Source organism: Struthio camelus, unplaced genomic scaffold (assembly GCF_040807025.1).
Source record: "Struthio camelus isolate bStrCam1 unplaced genomic scaffold, bStrCam1.hap1 HAP1_SCAFFOLD_98, whole genome shotgun sequence".
Classification (NCBI taxonomy): Eukaryota; Metazoa; Chordata; class Aves; order Struthioniformes; family Struthionidae; genus Struthio; species Struthio camelus.
In genome coordinates, this window is record NW_027182624.1 from 115,402 (window position 1) to 141,852 (window position 26,451).

General features: G+C 59.2%; 1 protein-coding gene across 1 annotated transcript; it reads left to right on the top strand.

Annotated features, from left to right (window-relative positions):
• The first annotated feature begins 9,282 nt into the window (after positions 1–9,282).
• Positions 9,283–18,453, top strand: LOC138065002 (maestro heat-like repeat-containing protein family member 7). The gene is made up of 15 exons (XM_068929248.1): positions 9,283–9,373; positions 9,795–9,975; positions 10,417–10,526; positions 11,059–11,208; positions 11,414–11,568; positions 11,980–12,127; positions 12,741–12,928; positions 13,017–13,154; positions 13,683–13,797; positions 14,266–14,403; positions 14,902–15,078; positions 15,714–15,869; positions 16,164–16,265; positions 16,626–16,728; positions 17,319–18,453. Exons 2-15 carry the CDS (start codon positions 9,858–9,860, stop codon positions 17,483–17,485), a joined length of 1,965 nt encoding a protein of 654 aa, XP_068785349.1. The 5' UTR covers positions 9,283–9,373; positions 9,795–9,857; the 3' UTR covers positions 17,486–18,453.
• The last annotated feature ends 7,998 nt before the right edge of the window (positions 18,454–26,451 follow it).

The window sequence follows — 26,451 nt, forward strand, 5'->3', positions numbered from 1 at the left end:
GAGTTGTTCTGACCAAACTGGCGGGATACCCAAGTACTCTTGAGAGAGTTGTTCTGACCAAACGAGCGAGATGATAAAATAGTTAATAAAGAGGCAAAGTTTGTACAACAGACTGGGGGAAACACAAATCGTTAGCCAGCAAACGATCCAAATTGGGATTACAATAACGCAGGGGACAGAGTCGCTTGCCAGACAGGACTCCGGAACTCGGTAGAAGCTATTAGAGCATGTAGCAAACTAGGAGTGGATTGGACTAGAGTGCAGGAGCGTAGACAGAGCTTGGACAAAGAGGCCAGGGATTTTGGGGGACGACTAGGGCAAGCCTTGTTGAACTATGGGGGAAGGACTTTCCAGAATTGGAATGATGCACTAGCCATTAGTGTCTTTGTCCATCAGGCCGCTCCGGATAGCCCAAAAGAGTTGAAGGAGCACATGCCAGGGTGGCAAGGAGAAACTTCACAAAGGATTTTAAGCGTGGCAGTATTGGTCTATGACGGGAGAGAGGAGAAACAGCAAGGGAAGCAAGCAAAGGAACGGAAGAAGGAAAACCAAGAAGAGGCTAATCTCTTAGCAGCAGCTTCAGGACGGAACTTGCAAATTAGAGGAAGGGGTAGAGGAAGAGACAGAGGAGGCCGAGGAAGGCTAGGGCAATGCCAAGGGCAAGGACGAGAAGGGGACAGGAGAAGACGGGGAGACAGTGAGGGACCGGAATGTTATTTCTGTGGCAATGTAGGACGTATGCAGAGAGAATGTCCCCTTTGTCCAAGAAGGCCCCCAGGAGTAAGGAGCCCCCAGGGAAGCGGATCAGCTTGGGAGGGTGGACAGTATTCACAATGACTAGAGACAGGGGAATCCAGAAACTCTGAGGAGAGAGAAATGTTTAGCATATTGTGTACATCTTCGAGATGCTGTCTCTTAGGGAGATACCTGCTTTTTCAAGAGCTGCAGACAAACTTCCAAAAGAGCAGTACCATCTTCATGTTTGCTTAACAGAAGGATTATCCTAGTTAAGGCGGGCTTATCTCCTTCAGTGTTCTGCCTTCAATAACTAAAAATGGTAACATAACTTCTTGTTTGTCATAATGCACTATTGGGAACGGGATTACAATCGAAAAAGAGGAATGCCTATACTTTGTGCTTCACGAATTAGTGCCCGGCTGCAAAAGCACAGCTGCATCTCTGTTCTTGAGTCTCCAAACCAAATCCGTGCAGTAAGGCTTTCTTAACAACCCAGCAACACCTGGGCGCCTTTTCAAGTGACTTGTGATTTGTGGCATAATGATTAAAGCTTTTGCTTCTCTCTATTTGGTTTTCTGAAACATTAATTTGTAATTTAACTCGATTGCCTTGTCTGATGTGTTTGTATGAGAACCCTTTGTCATTTTATAATCATAAATACTATTGCTGTAGCTGCAAGCAATCACCCAAAGATTTCTATCTGTAACTTTACTGGGATCCTGGGATGCAACTGGAATTCCTCAGCTCCTATTACATCTCAACAGCAGCTGCAGTCCAATTCTACACTAAACCAGTACAAAAGAAAAATCAAAAGAACATCAACTCTTTTTGAATGGTCACTAACAGCAACAGGAATTTTTAACCTTCACCCGGTAGTGATATTGCTAGCATCAACATTGTTCTCTTTACTGCTCATAATCCTCCTACACCTCTGTGTGTGTGGTAGTTATTGCGAAAGACACAAGCCCTGCTGTTATATACTGAATTAATATATGCTGATCAGTAGACACTGAGGTCTATTTATACCACGAGGCAAGAGGCTCCTGTACGGCCACTTTGTGAGGTGGAGGGTTTGACTCTAGTTGTGGGGGGGAAGGTGGCAGGACCTTCGCCCTCCACTTTCCCAAGTGATCGACCATGACCTCGGCACATACAAACAACTAGTGGTAAAGTCACTAGCAGAAAGCCCGGCTGAGAAGTCCTCGCTGGGGAGCAAACGAGAAACTTCCTCCTGAAATTTGAAAGGTACGTGACTTCCAATATGACACACCGTGGCTAGATCACACCTGATTTGGCTAATGGTACAAATCATGGACGTAGTATAAATAGACATCACTCAGGACAGCCATTTGAACTCTCCTGAGGAACAACGCGCCTCTACACCGCGATCTCCCCTCGACTGGGGACATCTCTTAAAGTTGAAAGATCCCGCACACTCCATGAACAGAGGTCAAAAAACCTATCATTTAATCTAAGGTAAACTTCACAAAAAAAAAAAAAGGAGAAAAAGTGCCTCACATTCTCCTCTATGATGTGCACAAATACTCTACCCCAATATATGTATCCAGCAGGTGTGCTCATAGAAACCAAGGGAGGACTGTTGGAGGAAATTGTAGCCGATTTAGCTTCCGCTTCGCATAAGTCTCACTCTTGCTTAGCATCAGTGCCTAAAGTAGATGAAGCCTGCAGGCCTCAAGGCTGAACTGTCCTTGAACTCCAGAAACATTGCGAAGGATGTGACGTTGCCAGTGCTGTAACTGCCAAACCAGTTAAAACTAGCTGACAAAGATACAAAACTAGCTCATGAGGCTACAAAGTAGACTGCAGGAGACAAGATGGGATGCACGTGGGTTGGGGTTGACCTTGGAGGAGATAAGGGCCTGGGAGAAACAAGGACATGGCATTAATTATTTCTTTGACATGAATTACAAGAATAAATGACAGTACAGGAAGTAACAGCTCGAGCTGGCTGCCTCCACGCAGGGACCCTGAACAAAGACATTCTGGGCTAATCAGACCCTTTGCAGTCTTATTTCCCCACCTGCCAGTGACAGTCTCCTCCAGTCTTCTTTTCTGAGTCACTGGTCTCTCCCCTTCTGACTGGTCTCTCTCTCCTTCGGACAGCTCCTGGCCTACAGCCCAGGCCCTTATCTCCTCCAAGGTCAACCCCAACCCACGTGCATCCCATCTTGTCTCCTGCATCCTATTTTACATCCTCATTAGCTGCTTTTGTAGCCTTAGTAGCTGGTCTTAAATGGTTTTGCAGCTACATTGCCAGCAATGTTTCTCAAGTTCATTCACAGTTCGGCCTTGAGGCCCGCAGGCTTCATCTACTTTAGGCCCTGAGACTAAGCTGAAGCTAAATCAGATACAGTGTCCTTCTCTGACACTTCCCATGGTGGGAGGGTGTCACTTACTTAGCCAACTTCAGACTTCCCACAAATCCAATCCCCACTTAGAAGTATTCTAAGAGAGAAGAGTCACTCTTGCATTGCTGTTCGTTCTCTCATCCATTCCATCTTTCTCCTCCCCCATTGCATTGAGCTTGACACGGTAGGTGGAAAGTCCACTGGACTCCACGGGAAGAACTCCACCTTTGCAGTTCTTTGTTCTTACAGATGTCATCCATTATCAGATTGCATTTCTCTGGGAAAGGGCAAAGGAGCAAGCCACCGCTTCAAACCAGCGATGCTTGCTGCACCAGCTGCAGCTCACCTGCGCAGCACATTCCCTCTACTGCTCATCGTTTCTGCTCCTGGAAGGATGGATTTCCAGCTTTCAGGTGCTTGCAGGAGTCCAGGGCATGCCTTAAAACAAAGGCCAGCCTGTGGCACCCTTTGTGCTGAGATTCATCCAGCTTTCTTGGCAACACCTGTGGTCAGTCACAGCCAGGCTTCTGCCCTCAACCTTCTTCCATTGTGCGGATGTATTGCTTGGCCACAACGCAATAAGCAGAGAGAGTTCCACTTCTTGGAATAGGTGCTAGCATGCCACACTAGAAAGCACAGCGGTGCCTCTGTCAACATCAACACCTACCGGTGGGAAAAGAGCCTTCTAGGCTGAAATCGACTCACGTATGAAGGTCAAAGAACACCAACTCAAGGGTTTGGAAAAGAAAGAGTGCTTTTCTCCTCAAAACAAACAAAAAAAACCCCTCAGTTTTCATACAGTCCTCCCAGAGAAATTGCTCCTTGAGTTCACACGAGGTTAGCTGTTTTGCTTTTGTAAAACACAGGGAAAAGGTTTTAGGTTTTACAACAATTTCTTTTAGACAACGGGCAGGCATCCTTTTCCAGCTCCAACCGTGCCAGCTGAACGGGCCAACATCCTCCTACTTGCAGGAGTGGAGGGCATAATTTCTACGCCGTATAACGTGCTCCAGCCTGAAGCAGTCCAGGCTGCTCACCAGCTCTTTGCCCGACGTCCGTGTGGTTTTCCGCCCACTTGGGAGCCCGGCCACGGCCCCGGGTGCCAGCAGAACTGGCAAGGCCAATAATCTGTGCCGTGCAGAGAAGGGGCCAGGTGCCGGGCGGGAGAACGCTGCCCGGAGGCGGCGGGGCTGCGGGCAGAGCGAGCGGCTCTCTGCAGCCGCCTCTTCTCCACAGAGCGGAGCTGCAGCTTCTGCTTGGCGCCAGCAGCTGCCGCGGGCGGGTGGAGAGCCCGCCCCCCGCCCGGCCAATCGGGGAGCGAGGGGAGGCAGCGAGCGAATGGGTGCCCGGGAGGGGCGGGGTGAGCCGTGAGCGACACGCAGGCCGCCCAACGGCCGCCCGGCGGGCTGTCCCTGCGGCCGCGGCCGGGGCCAGCGTGGCGCAGGGCCCGGCGGCGGCGGCCTGCTGCGTGCCCGGGCGCAGGGCCCGGGCGGGGCCCGTGGGCGAGGGGCGTGCGGCGGGGGCGTCTGCGCCACGGCCGCGCCCCAGCAGCCTGCTGCGCTCCCTGTGCCGGCGCGGGGGGCCCGGCTGGCGCCCCGTCCCTGCCATGGCCCCGCCCCTCCGCCCCTCCGCCCCCGGCCCCGGCCCAGGAGTTGGGTGCTGCCGTGGCCCAAAATGGCGAAGCAGGCAATTCCCCCTGAGCGCAGGAAAGCGCTTTTTCCCCGCGAGGGCGGTTAAGCAGTGGAGCAGGTTCCCCCGAGAGGCTGTGGAGTCTCCGCTGCAGGAGAAGCTGCAAAGCCGCCTGTGCTGGTGTGGGGCAACGTGCTGTAGGTGCCCCTGCTTGAGCGGGGCTGGAGCAGAGCATCTGCAGCGGTGCCTGCCACGCTCAGCTGCCCCAGCACGGCCCGGTCCTGCCCTTCCTCTGCCTGCCGGGGTGGGGCGCGAGGGGGCCCGGCGGGAGCGTGAGGGTGAGCGGCGGGGCTGCAGGGTAGGGGGCTGGTGCGAGGGGGAGGGTGGCTGGGGAAGGGGTTGGGGCTGGCAGTGGGGGTTCGGGCATCTCCCTGGGGTTGGTGCTTGGGGGCTGGTGTTGAGGGCAGGGCTGGGGACGAGAGCTGGCTGCATGGGGTGAGGGGTTGGGTGAGGCGTGGGGCGAGGTTTGGTGGTTGTGCTGCGGGTTTCTGGTGCTTGCTGTGAGTGTTGGCTAGCTTTGTGGGGGAGTGGGCTATGGCAGGGGTGAGGGCTGGGGTGAAGGCTAGCATTTGTTGGCTAGGGCTGAGGATTGGAGATGCCGGTGAGGGCTGGAGCAAGAGTTAGGGAAAGGGGTTGGAGGTCTGGGTTGTGGCTGGAGGGTTAGAGTTTGGGGTGAGGGATGAGAGGAGGGGATTGGGGCAAGAGGTACGGTGGCGTCAGGTTTTGAGGTGGTGCTGGTGGTTAGTGGTGAGCAGGTGAGTGCGGCCAGGCGTGGGCAGCCGGGGATGAAAGAGGAGGGAGCTGGCCATGCGGAGCCGCGCGCGGCCCCTCGAGCTGCCTCGCCCTGCCCTGCCCCAGCTCCCTCCTGCCCGGGGCGGCCGCGCTGCGGCCCTGGAGCCCCTGGCGGTGCCGGCTGCTGCTGCTGGAGCAGCTCGCGCAGCAGAGGTGACCTCAGAGCCGCCCCCGGCGGGGCCATTGTGACCCCCCCCGTTGTGACACCCGCAGCGCTGTCAGGTGCGGGCAGTGTCCGGGCGGACGGCGACGGGAGAGGGCAGGAGCGCGTGGAGCTCGAGGAGGAGCCCCCGAGCGCAGCCGCGTCTTTCCCTGCCGCCCCGGCAGCCCCGCGGAGTCGAGGCGTTTGCCGAGGCCTTGCCAGCTCCTGCTGCGGGTGAGAGCGACGGGGCCGGGCTCGGCAGTGCCACGGGGCTGCGGGGGCCCTCGGCCGTGGCGGGGGCAGGACCTTGCGGCAGGGGCTGAGGCGCAGGAGAGCTGGCTCCAGGGCCGGGACGGGCGCGGGGACCTTTGACTGCGCTGCCCCCACCCCCGTGGGGACCCTCCCCAGCTCTGCATTAAACAAGTGTCCCCCTCCTGCCTCTGCTCCGTGCCGCAGGATGGCGGAGAGACCCCCCAGCCGCCCGCGGGTGGCCTGGGAGCAGGAGTACGGCTGCCCGCGCCGGGCATCCCAGGAGCAGGACAGGGTTGCCGAGGAGAGCAGCTCTGCCTCGAGGCCCTTGGAGGGGTTCGAGTCCCAGGCGTGGCGGAGAGGTGAGTGAGCGGCCCCGTGGGGCTGGGCCGGGCTGGGGTGAGGGCCGGGGAGCGCACCCTGCTCTGCACCGGGCTCCCATCTCCCCAGCACGTGGTGTCGGGGTGCCCGGGGTGGTGGCACAGCGGTGCCCGGATGCCAGGGCCCGCTCGGGGCTTGGGAGCTGGCCCCAGCGCAGCATGCGCCCAGGAGGGAGAGCGCAGATGGACGCAGCTCCTGCTGCCTGGGACGGGCAGCGAGCGGCAGCTCCGTGGCAGGAGGAGGGATGCTGCCCATCTGGCAGCACGTTCCTCAGCCTGGTGCAGTTGAGGTTTGCCCTGCCTGGCTGGCTGCAGCAGGGCAGCCCATGTGCTGGGCACTGTGCAGCCTTGAGCAGCCTGGGGGAGACTGCGTGCCCGGGAGCAGGCCCATGGCTGGCCGGCGGGCAGAGCTCACTGCACGGCTCTCTGCTGCCTGCCCTCCATCTCTGCAGTGCTCCTGGCTCTCTTCCTTTCTCAGGTGCAAGGTTTTCCATCAGCAGCTGGTCCGAGCTGTCCAGAGAGGATGAGGAAGCCTTGGACTTCATCCAGGCCTTTGTGGGTGGCCGAGAACAGGTAAGTGCAGCCGTTTCCATGGGGGCTGTGCCTGGGTCTCCCTGCGGGTCCGCCCATGTCTGCTGGCAGGCTGCTGGGGAGGTGCTGGCTGTGCAGAGCTGCTGCCGTCCGGGGTCCCGCCCAGCACTGCAGCCCCCTGGCTGCTCTGGTCCTGCTGGCCTTTCCTGTCCCCTCTCGCGCTCACTCTGTCTCTCTTCCCCGTCTGTCAGCAAGAGGCGCAGAAGCTGAAGTTTCTAGCGTCCATCGGCACCCTCTGTGGAGGCAGCAGCGCCAAGACCTTGTCCTGGGGCCTGGAGGTGTTCTGCTGCCGACACGAGCTGGCCGAGCATATCGAGGTGAGGGGAGAGGCAGCAGGTGTGAGGACAGGGGCAAGGCCAGCTGGGCCCTGGGTCTGCTGGTGCTGGGTGATGGCAGTTGCCGCGCTGACTGCCGGTTGTGCTGTGCAGGTGCTGCTGGAAGAGGAGCCCTTGGAGCGCCTGGGCACAGCAGTGCGCCAGCAAGCCATGCTTGCTATCACGGCAATGAGGTAGCTAGCAGAGCCCCTGGTTTGGCCAGGACCTGTGCACAGCATGTGCCTGATGGCACCGTCCCTGGCTGGGAGGTGTGCACCATGGTGGGAGGAGGCTGGCGGTGCTGTCTGCTGCGCTTCTGCTCTCCCCTTGCTTGTCAGTAGGCTTGTCAGTAGGGCAGATGGGAGGGCAGAGGGTTGCCTGCTGCAGCTCCCCAGGGCCCCTTGGCTTGTAGTGCAGAAGGGGAGGCAGGTGGTAGAGAAGGGGGGAGGCCTAGCTGCCTGGGCTCTCCTCTGCCCCTGGGCCAGTTCATGGAGGGAGGAGGTGCCTCCCTGCAGGGCTCCCTCACGTGCTCTCTGTAGCAGCCGGGGGACTCCTGCCCCAGCGGCCCACAGCCACCTCCCCAGGGCATCCAGGCACTGCTCCCAGCACCAGTGTCCAACAGGCATCTCTCTCTCTCTCTCTCTCTCACTCTCTCTTTGCAGTGCAGTGGAGCCGGTTCTGGAGGGCAAAAAGAGCAGCCTTCTCCATGCCTGCTTCAAGAGTGTCTTCTTGCTTCCTCCAAGAGAAGACATGGAGACCGTGGACATGTCCCTCTACTCCAAGGTAGGCGCTGGGTGAGCTACAGGGAGCCCGCCAGCCCCTCTGGGCTTGCCCCTGGCTCCGCTGTGCTGAGAGGTGACTGTCAGCTCCAAGGCTGGGCAGGATCTCAGCTTTGTTTTCCCACCCTCCTGCCTTCATGCCCTTCCCGTGGGCTGGGCCATGGGCAGTGCCCAGGGGCTGGTCCGTGCACAGCAGGTCTCCTGCCCTGAGGCCTCTCGTTGGCCCGTGCAGGGCAGCGGGTGTCCTCGCTGGGCAGCAGGGGTTCAACTGAGTCTGCTGTGGGTCAGAGGCAGTGGGGAAGGAATGCCACAGCCCCCTGTCCTCCTTGCAGACCCTCGATGCCATGGACAACATGTTGGAGGTGCTGGTGCTCAAGTCGGCCACTTCCAGCCTCCTGGAGCTGCAGAAGATCTTGCAGGTGTGGCATTTGCAAAGAGTGGGCTGCATTGGGCCTGTTCCTCAGCCCAGAGGGAAGTGACACCCTCGAGTGGACATTCCCCCCCCCGAGTGCCATGTACAGGCAGCACGCTGCAGGCAGGGGGCGTTTCTCGCTTGGGTGAGCGGAGGTTCCCCACTGGGCTCTTCTGTGAGCCCAGTGTCCCCTGGCTACAGCCCAAGTCCCTTCCCACCCCAAACATCCTCCAGGCTCTTGGGAACACCTTGCCCCCATGAGCACTCCTGGGCCACCTCTGCCCCCAAAGCTCTCCTTGCACCAAAGCAGTGGGAGGAATGTCACCCTTCTTCTCTAGGCACTGCACTGATGGCAGCTGGTGCTGCTGTCCCCCCGCCTCCGCGTGCCTTGTGCTTTCCTTGCCAGATCGGAATGGGGCAGAGACCCACTGGGAGCTGCCCGTCCTGCAAGGGGAGCCGAGCCTGGAAGCTTGGTTCTTCTGCCATGCCAGGAGGCCGGAGGCCAGGCTGCCCACTGCAGACCCCTAGGGAAGGTGTGGCCTGAAAGGCCTGCCATCCTGAAGAGGGCACCCGGGGCCATGTGCATGGCCAGGAGCAGAGGCTGGGAGGGGGCTTGGGTGTGGCTGGCTGCCTGAGGGCAAGGTGGGCCTTGCAGGCTGGGGCCTGTAGGGGCAGGAAGGCCATTCCAGGCTTGGCTCTAGCTCCGAGGAAGCCTTGGTGCACTGTAGGACTGCAGGCAGGCGCTTAGCAGAGCTGCTTCTGCTGGAGTGGGCGTCAGCTCCCCGGGCAGAGCAGTAGCCTTTCTCCTTGCAGATGCTGCTGCCCTTCACCAAGACGGAGAGAGCAGCTGTGCGTGAGAGGGCCGTGGGGAGGATTGGGAGGCTGAGCAAGTTGCTGGCCAACTATTCCTCGCTGGAGGTAAGGAGCCAAGCACCGTGCAGCCCCCGCTTTGGCCCTTTGCAGCAGCCCAGAGCACAGTGCAGCTCAGGGGGTCCCTCGGAGGGAAGCGTGGGCACAGGTTAAGGCACTGAGCAAGGCTCTGCCCTGAAGCAAAGCTCTTTGGCCCTCTCTCCATGGGCTTTTCTCTGCAGTCCCTTTGTCGCAGGAGCCAGCTGTGCCCCCAGCCCTGTGCAGGGGAGCAGTGCGCGCGGAGCATGATGTGAGCCGCAGCCTGGCAGTGCTGCCTTTGCTGGGCTGCTGCTTTGGGAGGCAAGGCCTGCAGGGCCCTCGAGAGCTTTGGCTCCGCTGGGATCCATGCCTGGGCAGAGTCTTGGCTTCAGGGCTTTGGTGGCGACTGCCTCCCGTCAGCCCTTCTACCTGTCCCACCCGCCTTGCCCAGGTGTGGCACCCCTTTGGAGGAGTGGATGAGAGCCCTGCCTGCTATGGGAAGATCCCCGTGCCGATGCTGGGACAGCTGGTGGGCTGTCTCATCCTTTGCTGTGCTTACGAGGACGCGGAGACCAAGGGCGGGGCCTTGGATGCTCTTCATTGCCTCTTCAGATTCGTCGTGCAGCGAAAACGTAAGAGAAGCTGTGCTGGGCTGTGTGCTTCTGCACGCGGCCACGCTGGCAAGGCCGGGGAAGGCATCGCACTGCCTCGGCCCCTCTGCTCAGTGAGGCAAAGGAGCAGGAGGCGCGGCTGATGTAGGAGCAGGGGAGCGGGCTGTTAGTACCTGTCCTGGATACCACTGGCCTGGAAAACGCTCAGCAGCCCCTGCTCAGAGGCTACGGCTTGTGTCGGGCTTCGCACCGGAAAGCCCGTGAGGCTTTTGGTACCCTTTGAAGCAGTTGCCCTTCTCTGCCCTGGAATGGGCCCCGACCCTCCCTGGGAATCCTGCTCCCCATCCATTCCTGGCATGCCCTTTGTCTCTGCCAGGCTGGTTTCTCTCTGACGCCATGAGTCTGCCACCTGCAGCTCTGCATGACTCCTGCTGACCGCTGTGTCTTTCTGCTGCTGTTCAGGCCGGGCGATGCTGCAGGATGATCCAGAGTATGTGGAGCCCCAGAAGGAGAGGGAAGCCGACAATGAGCTCTGCCTTTCGTGGACGAGCAACATGAGCGTGATCATGAGGGTGAGGAGCACTTCCCTTGCTGGGACTGTTGGCCATGGGGTCCTGAGGAGACGTGGATGAGCAAAGGGATGCCTAACGAGTGGGGCTGAGGGGGCCTTGGGGTTGATGCAGAGGTGGTGGTGGAGAAGGAAGCAGCTCTGAGTGGCACCTAGAGTACTGGTTGCTGCCTGGTAGCAGCCCTGCTCTCACTGCTGTGTCTCCCGCTGTCCCTGAGCGGGGGGACTAGCCAGAGGCTTGGCTCCAAGAGTCCCAGCAGCAGCTGCAGCCTGCTGGCCACCGGCAAGCTAGGGTTGCCTGCAGAGCCAGTGCACTGTGAGCCTGCTCCCGAGCATCCTGCCTTGCCCTGGTGGCCCTCTGGCCACATGCCCCATGCTGCTGCTACCCAGCACAGCGCGTGCTCCTGGCTCTCCTGGGCCACGGTGCCAGCACTGCCCCGCACCTCTCTCCAGAGCCACATCCGCTGCTTAGCTAAGCAGCAGTAGTGCGGCACGCAGCGTGACATTTCTTCTCTCCTGGGTCCTTTCTGCCCCAGCTGTTTGTGAAAAACCTGCAGCCTTCCGAAAGGACAGACGTCATTGTCACAGCCATCGAGGGCATGAGGAACTGCAGCACCTACAATACGGAGGTGGCTTCCCACATGCTGACCATGTTCCTGCTGGACGCTTTCTCTGTGCTGGAAGATGTAAGGAGCCTGGGGCTGGCGTGCATGGGGCTCGACCCTCTGGGGCGCTGTTTCCCCGCCGAGAGCCAGTGTTCTTGGGCAGCGGAGCCCCTTGGAAGGCAGCAAGGAGCGGTGGGAGTGGTGGAGAGGGAAGGAGAAGTGAGTGGGAGCTGGGGTATTGGCTGCTCTCTGGGAGCAGCCTCACCGTCCGCCTTGTGTCTTCCAGGTGCCACGCATCATAAGGTGCCTCTACAGGAACGTCAAGTATGTGAGGGAGCTGTCGGCCCGGGTCACCCTAAACAAGACCCTTTGCCAGCTGGCCTGCTTGGAGCCCAGCGAGGTGACCGTGAGCCTGCTGTACTGCTCGCCACTGTGCAACAGGTATGGGGCCCGTCAGCCTGGACGGGCTCCAGTGGCTCATTGGCCATGGGGAGAAGGGCCCAAAGAGGGCCAGAGGCAAGCAGATGGCCAGCACACGGCTGAGGGGCAGGGCCCTGTGTCTCGCCCACCGTTTCCCAGCCCTGGTGCCTCAAGCAGGCCTTGAGGAGCCAGAGCTGAGCAAGTGTCCCTGCCTTGAGCCGCAGAGCGCAGCGGCTCTGCACGCTCCCTGCCGCGCAAGGGGCTTCAGCTTGGTCATGTGCTGCCTGCCTGGGCAGGACCCTCTTGGGGCTGCCAGGGAGGAGGGGGTGGGCAGGGGCAGGGCTGGCACACAGCTGGGGACCTCCAGGGCTGGCCCAGGCTACGGTGCTGCGGCCAAGGAAGTGCCACTGACAAGGCGCTCTGGGCCTGCAGCACTGCCGTGAGCATGTGGAAGGTGCTGATGGATAAGCCGATGCTTGCGCCGGACATGCTGCGGGAGCTGCTGAGCTTGCTGGAGGAGCGGCCACTGCGCAAGCAGTCCAGCTCCGACAGGGACAACAACTGCATCCTTCCGCTGGCCGTGAGTTAGGGGACGAGGCCTCCCGTGCCCCCAGGCTGGTGCCTGCCTCCCTGGGCCCCCTCCCCCTCTCCGCTGCCCGTGTGCCCCCAAGCAGGGACCTCTCCTGGGCCCATGGCTACAACATGGCCAGCGCCAGGCCTCCGACTGTGCCAGCACACAGGGCTGCCAAGTGCTGCCTGGCCTCTCTGCACACCAACAGCCAGGCTGGCCATGCCCAGGAAATCTCCATCCGACGCTGTCCCTGCATCCGCCGACCTCGCTCAGCAGGCTGGAAAGCCAGGGTCGGGTTGGGGGCAAGGTGAGGGGCAGGAGTAGGGCTCCTGAAAAACCTGGGCAGGCAGCACGGCCTGGGACAGGGAGCCTGGCCGAGCGTGCACGCTACACGAAGCCTGCCGAGGTGATGGTCATGCTGAGGCAGGAAGGCTCACTGTGTACAACCAGGAGCTGAGGCCCAAGAGCCTGCGGGCGCTGGCCCTGGTCAGGCAGCCAGGCTGAGGCCTCCACCTGCATTTCCCATGCTCCAAGGCTGTGCTCGAGCCTCCCACCTGGAGGGCTGTGGAAGCATGCCGGGGACTGCTCGGGAGTGAGAGGTGTGACTGGGTGTTTTCTGCAGGCAACGAGGGCACTGTGTGAGATCATCCGGGAGCCCGTCTGCCCAGAGGCGGTGAAGGCGTTTTTCCCCCAGCTCTTCCTGGCGCTGCTCTTGCAGATGGTCTTCACAGCAGAGTTCAGCCACCAGGAAGCAAATATCTTCTTGAGGGAATGCCAACGGGATGAGTCCCGTCCCACCAGCCACGTCAGGTGCTCGATCCCGCTCGCCCTGTCTCTGCACTGCACCTGGAGGCAGGGCCAGGCTGCCAGTGTGACCTGGGCTTTGCTCTGCATGCAGGTGCGCCGTGCAGGCCATGAAAAGTCTGCTGCGCTGCGCCCACTATGAGACCGTAGCCGTGGCTGTTGAGAGGAAGGGCGGCTGGGACCTATTTCTGCATGCGGACACCTCCCAGAAGGGAGTGGTGGTGCTGGCCAGGTAGAGCCCTTTCCGGCCTGCTCTGGCCCAGCACCTCTTCCCTGGCTGTGGGGTGTGCCACCCCATGTGCTTCTTGGTGGGGCAGGGGGAACGCCACTTCTCCAAGAAAGAGGCTGCAGCCTCAGCCCTTGTGGCAAGGGCTCGCCCAGCAGAAGGGCCCTGGGAGCTGCCATGCTGCCCAGCTTGGAGAGCTGCTGGGGGAGCAGGTGGTGTTAGGAGCTGTGGGAGAGGGTCATGTGCAGGAGAACCTGGGGAGGGCCCAGGGGCACAGGAATCCAAAGCGGGCAGGAGAGGGGATGTGTGGGCAGGCCATGCCGCCTGGGCAGGAAGGCTGTTTCTCCGGTCTCCCACCAAAAGGAACGTAATGATGCCTGACGCTGACTTTCTAATGGCAAGGTGTGGTAGGGCAAGAGCAGTGCTCCATGAGCAAATGCCGCTGGCTGCAGGAGCTGCGTGCCAAGCAGAGCGATGCCAGAGGAGGTTTGCCTGCTCGGCTGAGGCCCAACACTGCCTTCTTGCCTCTGACAGAGCAATGAGGGGGGCTGCCAGTCACCTGCGTCGCTGGATCTTCCGCCAGCTGGCAAGGCTGCTGAGGAGGGAGGACCAGTTTCATCAGCTGCCCGTCATGGCTTTCTTTGTCGAGGTGGGCCTCATGGCAAGCAGTGCCTCTCTGGAGGGGCCTCTAAATGCTGTGCTCGCTTGTGCACATGCGTGTGGGGTGATGCTGGTGAATGGAGCTGGGGCAATGCATACGCTCCTGTTAGTAGCCCCGGCCTTGGCTCGTTTCTGCTGGGCGACCACTCGTAAGCACTTGTATTTCGTGCCTGCTTTGTGGCAGCTCTCTGTGTTCAATTGCTCCTCCAAGGGATGAGAACAAGAGGCTGCGGAGGGTTCAGGGGACGGGAGGAGGAGGCGAGCAGTGTGTGCAGTGTGCCGTGAGGCGCAGGGCTGGGAGCAGGGCCCAGGGGTGTCTGCACAATGCCTGCTGTGTTTGGGCTGAGCTTTGTGAGGGCCTGGTGCCCTTGCCGTGGATGGTGGGTGGGACGGAGAGCTGCACGCTGCGGGCAGTGCTGCCGGCTGTGCCAGTCTTTCAGTGCTGTGCCCATTTCAGCTGCTGGAATGCCCTGACCTTGCCGACATGGATGAGGAGGTCCTGCCACTCGTCCAGGGTTATGCGCAGAGTGAGAGCCTGGAGATGCGCAGACTGGCGTTCAGAGGCCTCGTGGCCCTGTTGAATAGACCCAAGATGGTGAGGAGGGGGGCAGGCGGGTGAAGCCATGCTGGCAGCCTGGGGCTTGACAGGAGACACTGGGTCAGAGAGTGGCTTGGACTTGGCTGGCAATCCGGAGGTGTGGTAGCTGCTCCCAAGTCTCCGCTGCCCCATTCATCTGCCCCGAGTGTCATGCCAGGCCCTTGGCCGTGCTGCACAAGGAGAAAGGCACCAGTGCCCAGCGGGAAGATCTGGGAGAGGGACAATGAGCACAGGGCCGGGCTAAGGCAGCCAGGTGCTCCTGGGCCTTGAGGCAGCAGCTTTGCTCCCTACAGAGGCCAGTGCATGCTGAGGGCCCCCTTGGAGATCTGTGCCCTGCACTGCAGCCTCTGTGCCCAAGGCCTGCGTGTGTGCAGAGCCCTGGCCCTGGCCACTGAGCCCTAATGGGAAAAGAGCAGGCAGAGCACTTTTGGGCGGGCGGTGGGGGGGGGGGGTCTGGCCTTGCTTCCCACAAAGAAAGTTGTGTGTTTCCCACAGAAAAGGAGAATGCAGAGCCTGCTCCCAGACAGCATGGAGTGGCTGCAGGATGCTTGCAGGGAAGTGCGTGTGGGAAGCCTGATGCTGCTGAGAAACATCCTCAGCTACCTGGAACAGAAGGGCTCCAACCCGATTGTTCTGCAGCTGGCCGAGAAGCTTCTGCCTCGCTTTGATGACGTAAGGCTGATGGGAGAGCCGGGGCTCTGCTGGTGTGTCCGGGGGGTCCGTATGCGTGGTCTGGGTGCTGTGTGCCCCTCTGCATACGTGCCTGTTGGCACGTCCCCGCACAGGCCCTGCTGTATGTCAGGAAACCTTTTGCCCTGTGGTTCTCAGCCCATGCCCTGTGCTGGCCTTGGTGTCCAGGGCTGTGGGAGTAGAGCAAACCAGCCCCCTGTCTGCTCTCGGCTGCTGCGTCTCGTGCTTGACTGCGTGCGGCGCTTGCCGTGGCCTGGGGCAGCGATGAGCAGAGAGGTAGGAGCAGGCTAGAGAGCGAGGGAGAGGCCGTGCCGCGGGGCTGTCCCTTTCTGTCCTCTTGTTGTGTGCGGGGGCCCTGATGGAGGCCTCGGGAAATCCAAGAAGCTCCCTCCAGAGGGAGCGGGAGACAGAGCCCAGGGAGGCTTGTCGTGCTGCTGCCGACAACCCTCATTGTCCAGGCTGCCTCAGCAGAGGCTTGTCCTCAGCTCCGACCTCTGGCCGGGCTGGGGGACAGTTGTGCCCGGAGAGGACGAGGCCTTGCAACGGCAAACGCTCTTGTCGGGCCCCGTTCCTGGAGTCGTTGCTGAGGCCTCCCCTCCTCTCCTCCCTGCCTGCAGGAAGACAGCAGAGTGCGAGAGCTCTCCATGCTCCTCTTCAAAGACCTGCTGGAGATTGTGGTGGGGAAGAACAAACGGAACCTGAAGCAGCATGCACAGAGGAGCCTGGTGCCGCTCTTCCTCCACATGAGTGACAAGGTGCAGAGAGTGGCCCAGGTAGGGAGCAGTGTTTTGGGGAAGCAATGCTGACATGCCGTGGGTGGAGGTGAGCAGCAAGGCAAGGGCTGCTGCCAAGTGTGCCTTGGAACGCATGGCAGCATGAGGTGCAGCTTCCTGTGTGCCGAAGGACAAGGCAGAGCTGCCTCTGCCTTCAGGGAGGGCCAGACCTAGTGGCACGCTGCGTCGTGCCATTTGGGGCTGGGAAAGGCTGGGAGCCTTGCCAAGACGAGGGGGACCCAGGGTGTCCTGCCGTGGCTGCGGTGGCATCTCCTGGTCTCTGTTGCTCTGCAGGCCTCTCAGGAAGCCCTGGTGAGCGCTGCACAGTTCCTCAAGTGGGAGGAGCTCAAGCAGCTGGCCAGAAGAGCGGAGACGTGGAAGATCGGGGAGTGCGTGGTAAGGACGTGGCCAAAGCCCCCGGGGCCGCGGCGGGATGAGGCCTGCCGCCATGGCCAGTGGGCAGGGTGCACAGCTGTGCCCCTCACGCACTGCTGCAGCCCAGAGCCCTCTACTCTAAGTGCCCGCTGGGGTGCTGAAGGGGCCCCTGGCCTGGCTGGGCCTTGGCAGAAGCATGGCGGGGATCTCAGCACCCGCAGGCCCCGCTCTGCCCTCTGCTCCCTCTGAACCTGTCTACCAGCCAGCTTCTAGCTGGGAGGCGTGGACAGGAAGGAAGAGGAGGCCGGAGCTGGGAGGAGGGACAGGCCTGGCCTTCTGGGGAGGCTCGGTGCCAACCCCCTGTCCTTGTGCTGTCTGCAGCTGCTGAGGGACAGGAGCAGAGCGGAGCAACACCTGCGCCAGAGCCTGCCATACCTGGAGAACCCGGACGCATCCTTGCGGGAGGCAGCTGTGAGGTTCATTGGTGAGCCACAAGCCCAGGGCCATGCCTGCCCACCCAGACGGGCACACAGGAGGGTCTTCAGTCCCTCCCACCGTCCCTGGGTCCTGCACCGTGGGGACGGGGCTGGGGCCAGCCTTGCCCAAGGGGAGCAGGCTGCATGGCCAAGCTGGCAAGGCCAGATGGGAGCTGTGCTGCTGGGGGCTTGCTGGGGAGTATGAGGGGTGAGCGGAGGTGTTTGCCTAGGGCTCATCGGGCAGCAAGTGAAGAAGCGGAGGAAGGAGAAGGTGCAGGAGCTGTGCACTGGTGAGTGAGAGCAGCGCTGTGTCAGGCAGCCCTGGCAGGGAGGAGGGAGGAGGCTGGGAAGTGAGCTGCAGTTCACTGGCCTGCCCCAGGTGAGGAAGGCTCTGTGTCCCTATGTGGGGGAGAGCAGGGGGTATTTGGGGCGCATCTGGGGCTTGGCCGACCTGCAAGTGCCAGCTGATCCATTTGTCCTACCTGCTGCCTCCTCCGCATGGGAAGAGCTGAGTGGGGCTGGCCCTGCCTGGGGGGGGATTCCTGGGATCTCTGCAAAGGTGGGAGTCTGTTCTCAGCTCGGTGCCTTTCTCTCGCAGCCCTCCAGCCCCTGGAAAATGATGCGGAACCTTTAGTCCGTTGCCTGGTGTCACAGACCATCATGAACCTGAGGGTGCCAAGGAGAACATCAAGATTCCACCTCGGAGCACTGTGTCCCTGGCTCCCGAGAGCGTGGGCGAGGTGGCACCCTCCCGCCAGGACGTGACTCTGTTTGAGCAGAGCTGACGCAGCTGTGCCAATGCCATGGTGCTGCACACCACGGACACACGCAAGTGTGCTGGAAGGTCTGGCTCATTGCTGGCATCTCCCGCAGCCCCAGGACAGCTCGACTCCTCAAGCACAGCCCCTGTTGTGCTACCGCTTCATGGCTTTGTTGGGCTTCCCGCAAAGATACAGCCCCGTTTCCTCAGCCGGAGTGAGTGTTCTTTTTTTAGGGAGCCAAAGGCAAGGGGCAAAACTTGCTGCCTGCATGAATCTGGCTTGTCCTGGGGGGGACGGGGTGTCCACTCGTTCCAATATGCCAGGCCAGCGTAGAGCGGCCTGACACACTTTGGTTTTGCTGCAAAGCGTCAACTGCTCTGCTGGCCCACAATAGCCAAGGGAAAGGGGGAGAAAAGCTTTGGCCTCCCCTGCCCTCTCCAGTCACCCCAGGGCAAGAGCAGGCCCCTGCTGTCTTCAGGGCTTGCATCTCAGGTGGAAGGGCAGAGCTGGGGTATGACATGCAGTTCTGTTTCTATCGCCACTGCCTACCCTGCGCATGCAGGCCTCAAGGCCGAACCGTCCATGAACTCCAGAATCATTGCTGAGCATGTAACGGCCAAACCCATTAAAAGCAGCTAATAAAGATACACAGCTGGCTCATGGGGCTAAAAAGTAGACTGCAGGGGACAAGATGGGATGCACCTGGGTTGGGGTTGACCTCGGAGGAGATAAGGGACTGTGGGAAACAAGGACGTGGCAACCAGTGTGGGCTGAAGGCCAAGACCAACCAGAAGGAGAGTAAAGAAGACTCAGTAAAGAAGATTGGGGGAGACCTTCCCTGGCAGGTGGGAAATAAAACTGTAAAGGGTCTAATTAGGCCAGAATTCCTTTGTTCAAGGTCCCTCCCTGGAGGCACCCAGCTCCAGCAGTTACTATGCTGCACCATCATTTAAAGAAATAAAATTTTGCTGCTAGATGTGCGTGAGGCTCTGCTTCTTGGAAACCTAGGATCAAAGTGTTTGCACAGCACTTTGGCACCCCAGATGGCAGTGTAGCCAACCACCATTGGACCCTCTTGGCTCCAAACATCCAAATTTAGAAAAGGAAGAGGAAAAAAAGGAGAAAAAAGCCGTTACAGTCAAATCGATCCCTAGCTAGTTAGCTGTCCCTTTATGTCAGGATGATTGTCCATCTTACAATTAATGTGGGGGTTAACCCAAGGAAGGATCCTTCGATTCTAAGAAATGTGCTCTGCTACAGCTTATATTGGAAGATGAAAAGCCTCACTGAATGGATTATTGGTATGTGTGGGATAATTGGATGTGGGACCGGCGAGATCCAAGGAGGACAAACGGCACCCTCTGTAAAACTACTCTTGCTGCAGCAGATATAGGTGTCCCAAATAACGCCCCAGGAGCTACTGCTCCGCCTTACACTCCTCCGGTGGTGCCTCCTGAAGATCTGTCTATCTGTCCCTCTCCTCCTCTTACTCAGACTTCCCCTCCTCCCGTGGCAGGACTCCATCCTATGGTTGCTAATGTTTTACCTAATGCAGCAGCATTACAACCGAGTGCAGCGGTTGGGGGAGCTAACCCCCCTCACGTGGTACTGCATGTATTTACTGGCCAACCCTGGAGTCCGAGTGATTGAGCATTGTGGGCAAGCAAAATGCCCAGGTTGAGGGAGGATGCGGAAAGGAGCGCTCAGCTGTTTTCTAATATATATGCACTGGGTATAATCCAAACTGGCGGGATACCCAAGTACTCTTGAGAGAGTTGTTCTGACCAAACTGGCGGGATACCCAAGTACTCTTGAGAGAGTTGTTCTGACCAAACGAGCGAGATGATAAAATAGTTAATAAAGAGGCAAAGTTTGTACAACAGACTGGGGGAAACACAAATCGTTAGCCAGCAAACGATCCAAATTGGGATTACAATAACGCAGGGGACAGAGTCGCTTGCCAGACAGGACTCCGGAACTCGGTAGAAGCTATTAGAGCATGTAGCAAACTAGGAGTGGATTGGACTAGAGTGCAGGAGCGTAGACAGAGCTTGGACAAAGAGGCCAGGGATTTTGGGGGACGACTAGGGCAAGCCTTGTTGAACTATGGGGGAAGGACTTTCCAGAATTGGAATGATGCACTAGCCATTAGTGTCTTTGTCCATCAGGCCGCTCCGGATAGCCCAAAAGAGTTGAAGGAGCACATGCCAGGGTGGCAAGGAGAAACTTCACAAAGGATTTTAAGCGTGGCAGTATTGGTCTATGACGGGAGAGAGGAGAAACAGCAAGGGAAGCAAGCAAAGGAACGGAAGAAGGAAAACCAAGAAGAGGCTAATCTCTTAGCAGCAGCTTCAGGACGGAACTTGCAAATTAGAGGAAGGGGTAGAGGAAGAGACAGAGGAGGCCGAGGAAGGCTAGGGCAATGCCAAGGGCAAGGACGAGAAGGGGACAGGAGAAGACGGGGAGACAGTGAGGGACCGGAATGTTATTTCTGTGGCAATGTAGGACGTATGCAGAGAGAATGTCCCCTTTGTCCAAGAAGGCCCCCAGGAGTAAGGAGCCCCCAGGGAAGCGGATCAGCTTGGGAGGGTGGACAGTATTCACAATGACTAGAGACAGGGGAATCCAGAAACTCTGAGGAGAGAGAAATGTTTAGCATATTGTGTACATCTTCGAGATGCTGTCTCTTAGGGAGATACCTGCTTTTTCAAGAGCTGCAGACAAACTTCCAAAAGAGCAGTACCATCTTCATGTTTGCTTAACAGAAGGATTATCCTAGTTAAGGCGGGCTTATCTCCTTCAGTGTTCTGCCTTCAATAACTAAAAATGGTAACATAACTTCTTGTTTGTCATAATGCACTATTGGGAACGGGATTACAATCGAAAAAGAGGAATGCCTATACTTTGTGCTTCACGAATTAGTGCCCGGCTGCAAAAGCACAGCTGCATCTCTGTTCTTGAGTCTCCAAACCAAATCCGTGCAGTAAGGCTTTCTTAACAACCCAGCAACACCTGGGCGCCTTTTCAAGTGACTTGTGATTTGTGGCATAATGATTAAAGCTTTTGCTTCTCTCTATTTGGTTTTCTGAAACATTAATTTGTAATTTAACTCGATTGCCTTGTCTGATGTGTTTGTATGAGAACCCTTTGTCATTTTATAATCATAAATACTATTGCTGTAGCTGCAAGCAATCACCCAAAGATTTCTATCTGTAACTTTACTGGGATCCTGGGATGCAACTGGAATTCCTCAGCTCCTATTACATCTCAACAGCAGCTGCAGTCCAATTCTACACTAAACCAGTACAAAAGAAAAATCAAAAGAACATCAACTCTTTTTGAATGGTCACTAACAGCAACAGGAATTTTTAACCTTCACCCGGTAGTGATATTGCTAGCATCAACATTGTTCTCTTTACTGCTCATAATCCTCCTACACCTCTGTGTGTGTGGTAGTTATTGCGAAAGACACAAGCCCTGCTGTTATATACTGAATTAATATATGCTGATCAGTAGACACTGAGGTCTATTTATACCACGAGGCAAGAGGCTCCTGTACGGCCACTTTGTGAGGTGGAGGGTTTGACTCTAGTTGTGGGGGGGAAGGTGGCAGGACCTTCGCCCTCCACTTTCCCAAGTGATCGACCATGACCTCGGCACATACAAACAACTAGTGGTAAAGTCACTAGCAGAAAGCCCGGCTGAGAAGTCCTCGCTGGGGAGCAAACGAGAAACTTCCTCCTGAAATTTGAAAGGTACGTGACTTCCAATATGACACACCGTGGCTAGATCACACCTGATTTGGCTAATGGTACAAATCATGGACGTAGTATAAATAGACATCACTCAGGACAGCCATTTGAACTCTCCTGAGGAACAACGCGCCTCTACACCGCGATCTCCCCTCGACTGGGGACATCTCTTAAAGTTGAAAGATCCCGCACACTCCATGAACAGAGGTCAAAAAACCTATCATTTAATCTAAGGTAAACTTCACAAAAAAAAAAAAAGGAGAAAAAGTGCCTCACATTCTCCTCTATGATGTGCACAAATACTCTACCCCAATATATGTATCCAGCAGGTGTGCTCATAGAAACCAAGGGAGGACTGTTGGAGGAAATTGTAGCCGATTTAGCTTCCGCTTCGCATAAGTCTCACTCTTGCTTAGCATCAGTGCCTAAAGTAGATGAAGCCTGCAGGCCTCAAGGCTGAACTGTCCTTGAACTCCAGAAACATTGCGAAGGATGTGACGTTGCCAGTGCTGTAACTGCCAAACCAGTTAAAACTAGCTGACAAAGATACAAAACTAGCTCATGAGGCTACAAAGTAGACTGCAGGAGACAAGATGGGATGCACGTGGGTTGGGGTTGACCTTGGAGGAGATAAGGGCCTGGGAGAAACAAGGACATGGCATTAATTATTTCTTTGACATGAATTACAAGAATAAATGACAGTACAGGAAGTAACAGCTCGAGCTGGCTGCCTCCACGCAGGGACCCTGAACAAAGACATTCTGGGCTAATCAGACCCTTTGCAGTCTTATTTCCCCACCTGCCAGTGACAGTCTCCTCCAGTCTTCTTTTCTGAGTCACTGGTCTCTCCCCTTCTGACTGGTCTCTCTCTCCTTCGGACAGCTCCTGGCCTACAGCCCAGGCCCTTATCTCCTCCAAGGTCAACCCCAACCCACGTGCATCCCATCTTGTCTCCTGCATCCTATTTTACATCCTCATTAGCTGCTTTTGTAGCCTTAGTAGCTGGTCTTAAATGGTTTTGCAGCTACATTGCCAGCAATGTTTCTCAAGTTCATTCACAGTTCGGCCTTGAGGCCCGCAGGCTTCATCTACTTTAGGCCCTGAGACTAAGCTGAAGCTAAATCAGATACAGTGTCCTTCTCTGACACTTCCCATGGTGGGAGGGTGTCACTTACTTAGCCAACTTCAGACTTCCCACAAATCCAATCCCCACTTAGAAGTATTCTAAGAGAGAAGAGTCACTCTTGCATTGCTGTTCGTTCTCTCATCCATTCCATCTTTCTCCTCCCCCATTGCATTGAGCTTGACACGGTAGGTGGAAAGTCCACTGGACTCCACGGGAAGAACTCCACCTTTGCAGTTCTTTGTTCTTACAGATGTCATCCATTATCAGATTGCATTTCTCTGGGAAAGGGCAAAGGAGCAAGCCACCGCTTCAAACCAGCGATGCTTGCTGCACCAGCTGCAGCTCACCTGCGCAGCACATTCCCTCTACTGCTCATCGTTTCTGCTCCTGGAAGGATGGATTTCCAGCTTTCAGGTGCTTGCAGGAGTCCAGGGCATGCCTTAAAACAAAGGCCAGCCTGTGGCACCCTTTGTGCTGAGATTCATCCAGCTTTCTTGGCAACACCTGTGGTCAGTCACAGCCAGGCTTCTGCCCTCAACCTTCTTCCATTGTGCGGATGTATTGCTTGGCCACAACGCAATAAGCAGAGAGAGTTCCACTTCTTGGAATAGGTGCTAGCATGCCACACTAGAAAGCACAGCGGTGCCTCTGTCAACATCAACACCTACCGGTGGGAAAAGAGCCTTCTAGGCTGAAATCGACTCACGTATGAAGGTCAAAGAACACCAACTCAAGGGTTTGGAAAAGAAAGAGTGCTTTTCTCCTCAAAACAAACAAAAAAAACCCCTCAGTTTTCATACAGTCCTCCCAGAGAAATTGCTCCTTGAGTTCACACGAGGTTAGCTGTTTTGCTTTTGTAAAACACAGGGAAAAGGTTTTAGGTTTTACAACAATTTCTTTTAGACAACGGGCAGGCATCCTTTTCCAGCTCCAACCGTGCCAGCTGAACGGGCCAACATCCTCCTACTTGCAGGAGTGGAGGGCATAATTTCTACGCCGTATAACGTGCTCCAGCCTGAAGCAGTCCAGGCTGCTCACCAGCTCTTTGCCCGACGTCCGTGTGGTTTTCCGCCCACTTGGGAGCCCGGCCACGGCCCCGGGTGCCAGCAGAACTGGCAAGGCCAATAATCTGTGCCGTGCAGAGAAGGGGCCAGGTGCCGGGCGGGAGAACGCTGCCCGGAGGCGGCGGGGCTGCGGGCAGAGCGAGCGGCTCTCTGCAGCCGCCTCTTCTCCACAGAGCGGAGCTGCAGCTTCTGCTTGGCGCCAGCAGCTGCCGCGGGCGGGTGGAGAGCCCGCCCCCCGCCCGGCCAATCGGGGAGCGAGGGGAGGCAGCGAGCGAATGGGTGCCCGGGAGGGGCGGGGTGAGCCGTGAGCGACACGCAGGCCGCCCAACGGCCGCCCGGCGGGCTGTCCCTGCGGCCGCGGCCGGGGCCAGCGTGGCGCAGGGCCCGGCGGCGGCGGCCTGCTGCGTGCCCGGGCGCAGGGCCCGGGCGGGGCCCGTGGGCGAGGGGCGTGCGGCGGGGGCGTCTGCGCCACGGCCGCGCCCCAGCAGCCTGCTGCGCTCCCTGTGCCGGCGCGGGGGGCCCGGCTGGCGCCCCGTCCCTGCCATGGCCCCGCCCCTCCGCCCCTCCGCCCCCGGCCCCGGCCCAGGAGTTGGGTGCTGCCGTGGCCCAAAATGGCGAAGCAGGCAATTCCCCCTGAGCGCAGGAAAGCGCTTTTTCCCCGCGAGGGCGGTTAAGCAGTGGAGCAGGTTCCCCCGAGAGGCTGTGGAGTCTCCGCTGCAGGAGAAGCTGCAAAGCCGCCTGTGCTGGTGTGGGGCAACGTGCTGTAGGTGCCCCTGCTTGAGCGGGGCTGGAGCAGAGCATCTGCAGCGGTGCCTGCCACGCTCAGCTGCCCCAGCACGGCCCGGTCCTGCCCTTCCTCTGCCTGCCGGGGTGGGGCGCGAGGGGGCCCGGCGGGAGCGTGAGGGTGAGCGGCGGGGCTGCAGGGTAGGGGGCTGGTGCGAGGGGGAGGGTGGCTGGGGAAGGGGTTGGGGCTGGCAGTGGGGGTTCGGGCATCTCCCTGGGGTTGGTGCTTGGGGGCTGGTGTTGAGGGCAGGGCTGGGGACGAGAGCTGGCTGCATGGGGTGAGGGGTTGGGTGAGGCGTGGGGCGAGGTTTGGTGGTTGTGCTGCGGGTTTCTGGTGCTTGCTGTGAGTGTTGGCTAGCTTTGTGGGGGAGTGGGCTATGGCAGGGGTGAGGGCTGGGGTGAAGGCTAGCATTTGTTGGCTAGGGCTGAGGATTGGAGATGCCGGTGAGGGCTGGAGCAAGAGTTAGGGAAAGGGGTTGGAGGTCTGGGTTGTGGCTGGAGGGTTAGAGTTTGGGGTGAGGGATGAGAGGAGGGGATTGGGGCAAGAGGTACGGTGGCGTCAGGTTTTGAGGTGGTGCTGGTGGTTAGTGGTGAGCAGGTGAGTGCGGCCAGGCGTGGGCAGCCGGGGATGAAAGAGGAGGGAGCTGGCCATGCGGAGCCGCGCGCGGCCCCTCGAGCTGCCTCGCCCTGCCCTGCCCCAGCTCCCTCCTGCCCGGGGCGGCCGCGCTGCGGCCCTGGAGCCCCTGGCGGTGCCGGCTGCTGCTGCTGGAGCAGCTCGCGCAGCAGAGGTGACCTCAGAGCCGCCCCCGGCGGGGCCATTGTGACCCCCCCCGTTGTGACACCCGCAGCGCTGTCAGGTGCGGGCAGTGTCCGGGCGGACGGCGACGGGAGAGGGCAGGAGCGCGTGGAGCTCGAGGAGGAGCCCCCGAGCGCAGCCGCGTCTTTCCCTGCCGCCCCGGCAGCCCCGCGGAGTCGAGGCGTTTGCCGAGGCCTTGCCAGCTCCTGCTGCGGGTGAGAGCGACGGGGCCGGGCTCGGCAGTGCCACGGGGCTGCGGGGGCCCTCGGCCGTGGCGGGGGCAGGACCTTGCGGCAGGGGCTGAGGCGCAGGAGAGCTGGCTCCAGGGCCGGGACGGGCGCGGGGACCTTTGACTGCGCTGCCCCCACCCCCGTGGGGACCCTCCCCAGCTCTGCATTAAACAAGTGTCCCCCTCCTGCCTCTGCTCCGTGCCGCAGGATGGCGGAGAGACCCCCCAGCCGCCCGCGGGTGGCCTGGGAGCAGGAGTACGGCTGCCCGCGCCGGGCATCCCAGGAGCAGGACAGGGTTGCCGAGGAGAGCAGCTCTGCCTCGAGGCCCTTGGAGGGGTTCGAGTCCCAGGCGTGGCGGAGAGGTGAGTGAGCGGCCCCGTGGGGCTGGGCCGGGCTGGGGTGAGGGCCGGGGAGCGCACCCTGCTCTGCACCGGGCTCCCATCTCCCCAGCACGTGGTGTCGGGGTGCCCGGGGTGGTGGCACAGCGGTGCCCGGATGCCAGGGCCCGCTCGGGGCTTGGGAGCTGGCCCCAGCGCAGCATGCGCCCAGGAGGGAGAGCGCAGATGGACGCAGCTCCTGCTGCCTGGGACGGGCAGCGAGCGGCAGCTCCGTGGCAGGAGGAGGGATGCTGCCCATCTGGCAGCACGTTCCTCAGCCTGGTGCAGTTGAGGTTTGCCCTGCCTGGCTGGCTGCAGCAGGGCAGCCCATGTGCTGGGCACTGTGCAGCCTTGAGCAGCCTGGGGGAGACTGCGTGCCCGGGAGCAGGCCCATGGCTGGCCGGCGGGCAGAGCTCACTGCACGGCTCTCTGCTGCCTGCCCTCCATCTCTGCAGTGCTCCTGGCTCTCTTCCTTTCTCAGGTGCAAGGTTTTCCATCAGCAGCTGGTCCGAGCTGTCCAGAGAGGATGAGGAAGCCTTGGACTTCATCCAGGCCTTTGTGGGTGGCCGAGAACAGGTAAGTGCAGCCGTTTCCATGGGGGCTGTGCCTGGGTCTCCCTGCGGGTCCGCCCATGTCTGCTGGCAGGCTGCTGGGGAGGTGCTGGCTGTGCAGAGCTGCTGCCGTCCGGGGTCCCGCCCAGCACTGCAGCCCCCTGGCTGCTCTGGTCCTGCTGGCCTTTCCTGTCCCCTCTCGCGCTCACTCTGTCTCTCTTCCCCGTCTGTCAGCAAGAGGCGCAGAAGCTGAAGTTTCTAGCGTCCATCGGCACCCTCTGTGGAGGCAGC